Genomic DNA, 8552 nt, shown 5'->3' with positions numbered 1-8552 from the left:
AACTTAATATAAAACACAATTTGATCATTATTTTATAAATCTACAGTGGAATTGTTCAAATGAAAGCGCAATTGGGAAAATAATTTTTGTCTCAATTCACATGGGAGACAACACTAATCAGTGTTGTCATATATTATAATCTCAAAACGTCACAATTGTTGCTAACCAGTAAAAACCAGTTCAATTTGATTTTAGATTTATTCACGACAACTAAGGCGTGATGGGTATCATCATCAGGCAATAGAAATAAATCATGACAAATGACAATACCGTCTTTTAGTTAACTATTTGTACGATGCTTTTGAATTTAGCTATGCGATCCAAAGCTCGATCAAATTCGCTTTCTTCCAGTGCAATTGTGAAGCGACAATAGATAGGAATTCTAGTCCACGAACCACTGTTGATGCATAAACCAGATACCTTGACTATGGCTTCCCTAATATTTGAGTCATCAAGCTTGATTTGTTCTGTAGGTGTTTTCTCACCACTGGTAGTCATCAAGCAAAACAGAGGCACAATTTAAGTGGTTCGGCTTGGAGATAGCCTATATCCACTGAAGAACAGGGCAGCAATCTTATCTCCATCACCGAGATCAAACTACAAACATTAAGAAGCTTTTCATATGTCTCAACTATAGCCTCTAAGACTATATATACATATCATGAAGAGTCTAGAAAAGTCCCCACTCACTAGCTGCATTCCGGGGTTTGTTATAACAAACCCAGAATTTTCCCGCCTTGTAAAGGTCAGTTAACAACCTTGAATCAAGTACTTAACCCGTGCTTCAATAAGTGACCAAAACAACTGCCAAATGTGCCGTATAGTGTAAATGGAATGAACAACATGTGATTTAATTGCAGGAAGTAAACGATAATACACAGATGTCAATATTCTCCTGTTTCATCACGCAACCGACAGGGCATGCACAATCAAGGTTATAAACCGACATGTCAAAAATATCTGAAACTCAGATACCATTGCCTATGTGACTGCTTCAACCCATACAGAGACTTCTTAAGTAAGCAAACATAGTCTTCTTTTCCAGATGCTACATATCCTTCAGGCTGCTGCATTACAATTTCTTTTTGTAACTCACCATGCAGAAATGTTGTTTTTACATCCATCTGCTCAAGATGCATATCTTGCACAGCCACAAGTGCAAGAATAACTCTGATGGAAGCATGTCTCACCACAGGAGAAAATACTTCAGTGAAGTCAATTCCCTCCTTCTGTGTAAAACCCCTTGCCACCAATCTAGCTTTAAATCTTCTAGGTTCAGCTCCAGGTACACCATTTTTAATTTTGAAGATCCATTTGCAGCTTGCTGTTTTCCTCTTGTCTGGTTTTTCAATCAATGTCCAGGTCTTGTTTTTAATCAGGGATGTCATCTCTTCATCCATTGCCCTCTTCCATTCCAGCTTGTTTTTGCCTGTGATAGCTTCTTGATAGGTCCTAGGTTCATCATCATTCAGCTCTTGAGCAACATTCAAAGCATATGCAATCAAGTCAACTACTGCATATCTTTTAGGTGGCTTTATTGTCCTTTTCTTTCTGTCTCTAGCCAACTGATAGGTGTTCTCTTCACTTTCAGCTGATTCATGTTCAACACCAGCTTCAGGTTCTGCTTCAGTACCTTCAATTTCAGGCTCAAGTTCTTTCAAGTTTTGAGGCTCCACCTGAAACTTCACTATATCAGTCTCAGTGCTTGATTCCATATTGTTATCTGAGCTCTTTGGTTTATTCAATAGCTCTTCTTCATGGAATTTTACATCCCTGCTTATGATGCACTGTGGTGGTTTTGTGTCAACACACTATAATCTATAGCCCTTGACCCCATCCGGATACCCCAGAAATCTGCATTTTAATGCCCTTGGTTCCAGCTTACCCTACTTCACATGAGCATATGTTGTGCACCCAAAGATTCAGAGTTTTGTATAGTCAGCCCTTCTTCCTGACCAAAGCTCCATTGGTGTTTTACAATCTATAGCAGTTGATGGGCTCCTGTTGACTAGATAGCATGCTGTGTTTAAAGCTTCTGCCCAAAGGGTTTTTGGGAGCTTAGAATAGATTAACATGCATCTCACCTTCTCCACCAGAGTCCTATTCATCCTCTCAGCAAGGCCATTCTGTTAAGGGGTGTAGGTGACAGTTTTGTGCCTCTGAATACCATTCTTTTCACAGAATTCTTCAAACAGCTTGTTGCAATACTCCAAGCCATTGTCTGTCCTCAGAGTTTTCACCTTCAGACCAGTCTGGTTCTCAACAAAAGTTTTCCAGTTTTTGAATTTTTCCAGAACCTCATCTTTGCTTTTGAGTGCAAAGACCCAAACCATCCTTGAAAAATCATCTATAAAAGTCAGAAAATATCTACATCCACCTAGTGAGTTTACTTGTACAGGCCCCCACAAATCAGAGTGTATGTATTCAAGCTTCTCTTTGGTGGTATGAGCTGCAATCTCAAACCTTAACCTGGAGGATTTTCCTAGAATACAATCCTCACAGAACCCCAAAGCTCCTATTTGATCATCCCCAAACACTCCTTGTTTTTGTAACTCTCTCAAACCTCTTTCACTCATATGCCCCATCCTTAAATGCCACATCATTGATCTGTTCCATTTACTGTCAGTCACACTTGCCTCCCCAACAACAGTATGTCCATCCATCACATATAGACCATTTTGTTTTATGCCTTTCATGATCACCATTGATCCTTTAATTACCCTCAATACACATTTCTCAGCCTTAATTACACAACCTGTTTGATCTAGCATGCCAATTGAGATTAAGTTCCTTTTTAGATCAGGGACAAATCTCACTTGTGTCAATTCCCTTATCACCCCATCAAACATCCTAAGGCTAACAGTCCCAATACCAGCTACCTTACACATTGAGTTATTACCCATTAGAACCATACCCCCATCACATGGCTGATATGTTGTAAAATAACTCCTATTTGGACACATATGAAAGGTACAACCTGAGTTAAGGACCCACTGACCTTGAGGTTTCTGACTTGTGGCAATGAGTACTCCGGCTGTTTCAAAGTTACATTCTTCTTCTGTGGCTATGGCTGCATTACCTGTTCTTTCTTTGGTTTCTTTATTCTTGTTCTTTCTTTCAGGGCAATCTCTCTTGAAATGCCCTTCTTTATGGCAATGAAAACACTTCAAATTCTTTTGTTTAGACTTTGATCTGCCTTGCTTTTTTCATTGTTATCTCTTTTCTCAGACCTGCCTCTTGCCATCAATCCCTCACTTGATTCACTTTCTGGATTATCTTGCTTATCTTTCAGCTTCTTTGTGCCAAGAGCAGATTTAACCTCTTCTAGGGAGAGTGTTTGCCTCTCATACAGCAGTGCATCCACAAAGTGCTCGTAAGACTTTGGTAAAGAGCTGATTAGTAGCAAGGCTTTGCTCTCATCACTCAGCCCTTCATCTATAGTCTCCAGTTCATCACAAACCTTATTGAATTCATCAACATGTTCTGTTAATGATGCCCCTTCAATCATCTTCAGTGAGAACATCTTCTTCTTAATGTAAAGTCTATTTGCCAAAGACTTTGTCATATACAAGTTCTCCAACTTAGCCCATAAACCAGCAACAGTCCTTTCCTTGGCCACTTCTCGAATTACAGAGTCACCAAGACTTAGTATGATTGTGCTCCTGGCTTTCTTGTCTATCTCTGCTACCTGTTCTGGGATCTTAGATGATGAAGCCTCACCTTCTTCAATCTTAGTGACTGGATCTATGGCTTCTCCCAGCTCTTGAGTAATCAACAAAGCCTCCATCTTGATCTTCCACATATTGAAATCATTCTGCCCCGTAAACTTCTCAAGATCCACTTTTGAACCCATTCTTGAACCTTGAAATCAGAGTTTAGAGCTCTGATACCAATTGTTGTGAAATTAACCTTTAGTTACTAGATTAACCTTACCCCAAGACCCAACTCTGACTCAAAGATTCAAGAACTAATCTTACGTTAACAAAGAACAATGCACAGATCAAAGATCATAACCCAAAGACAAAGAACACACCGAGCTTAAGTGGTTCAGCACCTGTTGAAGGGTGCCTACATCCACTGGAGAAAACCAACACAGAGAGCAGTTTTATTAAGCTTCCAAGGTTATAGAGAAATTATACACAATACAGAGACCACCCTGTCAAGATTTTCTCTCAGTACAGATGCTTTATCTCTCTTTCCTTGATTACTGACTATGACACCAGAACCAGCTCGTTTATATACCAGAAGATGCAGGCGTAACAGCTTCAGGGGTTTCCCTCCAAAACCAACAGCTTTTAACCTCCTATCACGAGCAACTCATGTGACACTTAAAGGCCTTCCTTAAACGACTGCTAGCAACGTCATTTCAGCTTAAACCATGCGTGCAATAGTCACGTGAGTTTTAATGTTCTTGGATGACACTGCCCAAATGTGAGCTCTGGAATCTAGTTCAGCTAAAATGACATGTCACTCGTATCTACAACTTAAAACCGACAAGTTGCACTAACGAGTTTGAGTTCATTTCAACATTTTTTTTAAAAGAAAATTATGCGCTCATCAAAGACAATATGCAAGTCATTTTCCTAACTTCATTTTTTTTTAACTCAAATTTGCCTATTATATTTTATGCTTTACAGAGTTTGGTGATGGCTTAATTAAAAAAAAAAGAGTTTGGTGATATAAGACAATTATTTAATTAGGGTTAATTATTCCATTTTTTAAAAATTTTTGTCAAATAAATTTTGATTAAGGTAGTATTTGGTATGTTATAGAGCATTTCTATTCCTTTTAGACAATTATTTAAAGTAAATTAACATACCTTCATTCATTCTCATTCAAGTACAAAAAACACTCCAATATACTATGAATCTTCTGACATATGTATTTCTTTCTTATAACATTATTCAATGAGCAAACACAAGTAAAGTTGTTCAAGTTATGCTGGGGACCCTTTTCGGTATTTATGGTGGACTATTAGTTATTTATCCTTATAAATTTATAAATAACAATAATATCGTTATTCAATCATTTAGAAACACCTGAGTATTTATGATTTGTTTCTCTCAATAAAAACTAGACGCATGTATATTGAACTCTAATTAAATCTTGATACTTGCATTGTATATGAGCCATATCTGAAAAACTGAGTTTTAATTTCTACTTCCATCTTTTAAATGTTAGATAAATGTAATTAAATGGGAAGCAGCACATAACGATGAACAGTTACAATGACGTACGAAGCTCTTTTGGCACAATATCACGAAATTTTAATATTAGCCCTTAAAAGAGCTTGAGCACGGTCAAAAAAGTAACTGAAGGGCTTCCTACATGATATAAATTACACCAGTTCTTCATAATTATTAACACCTGTCTTCTTCAATTGCTGATCATCAAAACCTCAGCAAATTGAAATTCTGCAATTGTCTGGAGCTCAAATACTTTCCAGAAAAGGCCTTGCCAGAAGAAAGGTACACAAAAGGATGGAGGACAATATCGGCACTTGTTAATTAATCCATATACCTTACGTCATAGTAAATGGTCGAGCAGTGGATTTGGATTTGAAACAGAGGAGCTTGGAGGGTATTAATTAGTTTCCTGTTGGAGTGGGTGTAACGTGCGACGGCCTCTATGTAATTCTTGATGTTATTATTATTGATGTTGTATCTTGGTATTGTCTTGATGGCTTGGCGGTCGATGGGCAGCTGAGTTGCGTACTTCCAATGGCAGAGCTAAGAATGTGGGCAGAGTTTAGTTGATAATCTATAACCTGTTGAACAGAACAGATTTTCTGAAATGAATTTCAAAACTAAAAATCTATATGAGTTTGTGTTCTATCATGCGTTGTATGTATACTATTCATTGTTTGAGCTTATAAACTAAGACATCAGGACATAGATTTTTTTCTAGCTAGTGTTTTTCACTATAGAATTGATTTTTCACTGAATACAAAATTTGAACTTTGTTATTATTCAAAGTAAGATAACTGGGCAAATTACAACGCACGTGCCATTTTTACTTGATTAAATATGTATAAAATTAAATCACCCGATCCTTCTGTTTTCACTGTTTTCCAACTTCAAATTAAAATGCAGAATTGATGGTATCGGAGTTCCTTCTTAAATTTTTGTTGTAGGTCACGGGAAATTAATTAGACGGCCATCCAATTTTATGCCTTTTTAAGTTTTTATGACCGTCCACTTAGTAGCTTGGTCCTATATAGACTTGTATTGGGATGTCGTAGGCCTTAAAGAAAAAAATCAATCTCACATATAGAGTAGAATCACATGATTTTATGATGCGTTTACTAATTCAGAATAGAATAAAATTAAAATGTGAAATAAAAATTAAAATAAATTATTTACTTCAATTATAAGAATCAAAATTAAAATAAACTGTATTATCATTAATATATTTACTTTACCTTGAAATTACAATAAATTATTTAAATTATTAAAATACCCTTAGTTATTATTACCTTCTATTTTTATTATCTATTATATGATTATGGTTATTAAGAAAGTTATTGTTAATAATAATAATAACAATAATAATTATTTTCCTCTTTTGTTTTTGTTATTATTTTCTCTCCTGTTTTTCTCTATCTTTTTTTTTATCCTCTTCTCCTCTCTCTCTCTCTCTCTCTCTCTCTCTCTCTCTCTCTCTCTCTCTCTCTCTCTCTGTGTGTGTGTGTGTGTGTGTTTTACAAATTCTTCGTTACTTCATCATCAATCATGTCAATTTCATCTTCTCCATCAACATCATCATCATCACCACAATTATCTTTGTTGCAGATGTCAGCTGTATTTTACAGCTGTGTGTTGACTATTGTTGTAGATGTTAGCTGTATTTTACAGCTATGTGTTGACTTAAATACTAGATTTTAGGATATATAATCCCTAATTTTCAGGGATATTGATTTGCAATATCTTAGCTTTTTTTTCTTTTACCATTTTATTCCTAGGGTGTAATGTATATAAATATGTATTCTTCTCTAATGTAATACAAGTGAAGAAGTCTGATTTTTCACATGGTATCAGAGCAACTCTTTTAAACTAAGCCTCTGAATTTTTTTCTCATTCTAAACTCTCAACCCATCCAATGGAGAAGACAACAAACCCTACACAAGAATCTGAGATTTCCTCCAGTTCTGTAACAAGGCAGGACATCTCTTCGGTCTCCTTAGGTACCGAAAACCCCTCTTTGCAAATAACTTTGCACAAGTTAAATGGCAGAAACTTTTTGCAATGGTCTCAATCTGTCACCCTATTTCTTCGTGGCAAAGGCCGATTAGGGTATATTACAGGGGAAACCAAAGCCCCTGATGTCTTGGATCCAGGTTATCCACAGTGGGATGCTGAAAATTCAATGGTGCAAACTTGGTTGATCAACTCGATGGACGTGGATATTGGTAGGACTTATCTCTTCCTACCATCTGCGAAGGAGCTTTGGGAAGCCGTGACAGAAACTTACTCTGACCTGGGGAATGCAGCTCAGCTCTTTGAAATCAAGTCACAATTACGTGACCAAAAGCAAGGGAGTCTTTCAGTGACTCAATATTTCAATTCTCTAAACAATATATGGCATGAACTTGACCTTTACTATGAATCGCAATGGCATTGCTCTGAGGATGCCATCAAAATAAGAGGATGTTGGATAAAGAACGTCTCTTTGATTTCCTTTATGGACTCAACAAAGAACTTGATGAAGTTCGTGGCAGAATATTAGGAAAGAATCCTCTACCCTCCATCCGAGAAGCTTTTGTTGAGGTGGGGCGTGAAGAAAGTCGAAAGAGAGTCATGATGGGACTGGTGAAGGAACCTGAGGCGGAGAGATCAGCGCTGGTGACCAAAAAGACAGATCAGTCAGCTAACCAAAAGGGACAAAAACATGGAGAACGTCCCTATTGCGACTATTGTCACAAGAAAGGGCATACTCGAGACTCATGCTGGAGGCTTCATGGAAAGCCAGCAGATTGGAAACCAAAACGGCAGCAAGAAGCAAAGGGAATGGTGACAGAGAAAACTAATCAGTTTGCCCTCGCAAAAGATCAATTTGAGATGCTGCAACAGCTCCTTATACAAAATCAGCAAGCAAATAAAAATGACTTGACCTCCTCTAGTTGTAATGCAGTCCATACAGGTAACCCATCAGCCCTTAGCATCCAATCCCTTGAAAAAGGTTCTTGGATTGTTGATTCAGGGACCTCAGACCATATGACAGGGTCTTCTCAATTTTTCTCTAGTTACACTCCATGTCCAGGTAATTATAAAGTGAGGATTGCTGATGGATCATTATCCACTGTTGCTGGAAAAGGAACAGTAAAACTATCAAATTGTTTGACTCTTTTTCAGTTTTACATGTCCCAAATCTTAAATGCAATCTTCTTTCAGTTAGTAAACTTACTAAAGACACAAACTGTGTAGCTAAATTCTGTGGTTCTAAATGTCTATTTCAGGATCCAATCTTGGGGAGGATGACTAGGAATGCAAAGGAATATGAGGGACTGTACTATCTCGAGAATAAAAGACTCGTGAAAGGACATGCTCAGGTCT

At 37.2% G+C, this 8552-nt stretch overlaps 3 protein-coding genes across 23 annotated transcripts in view; 2 read left to right on the top strand and 1 right to left on the bottom strand.

The window, feature by feature from the left end:
- Positions 1–8552, top strand: part of LOC107174851 (putative disease resistance RPP13-like protein 1) — a 102561-nt gene that overhangs the window by 30555 nt on the left and 63454 nt on the right. The gene's annotated exons all lie outside the window — the stretch shown is intronic.
- The window catches only part of LOC102615293 (methionine S-methyltransferase), an 82879-nt gene continuing 74440 nt past the window's right edge, over positions 114–8552 (bottom strand). The window contains exon 13 of the mRNA XM_052441241.1: positions 114–273. The gene's annotated coding sequence lies outside the window, so the exon portion shown is untranslated. The remainder of the gene's footprint in view (positions 274–8552) is intronic.
- Positions 6929–8498, top strand: LOC127902340 (uncharacterized). The gene is made up of 2 exons (XM_052441246.1): positions 6929–8139; positions 8456–8498. The coding sequence occupies exons 1-2, from the start codon at positions 7647–7649 to the stop codon at positions 8479–8481; spliced, it is 519 nt and encodes a 172-aa protein (XP_052297206.1). The 5' UTR covers positions 6929–7646; the 3' UTR covers positions 8482–8498.

The sequence above is a fragment of the Citrus sinensis genome, chromosome 5 (genome assembly GCF_022201045.2).
Source record: "Citrus sinensis cultivar Valencia sweet orange chromosome 5, DVS_A1.0, whole genome shotgun sequence".
NCBI classification, from domain to species: domain Eukaryota; kingdom Viridiplantae; phylum Streptophyta; class Magnoliopsida; order Sapindales; family Rutaceae; genus Citrus; species Citrus sinensis.
Note: the sequence above shows the minus strand (reverse complement) of the source record. Positions and strands in the feature narration are given on the sequence as shown.

Coding starts and splice junctions, on each gene's coding strand:
- LOC127902340 (XM_052441246.1), top strand. CDS start 7,647: ATGTTGGATAAAGAACGTCTCTTTGATTTCCTTTATGGACTCAACAAA. Junction 8,140..8,455: donor TTGTAATGCAGTCCATACAG/GTAACCCATCAG, acceptor TGTCTATTTCAG/GATCCAATCTTGGGGAGGAT.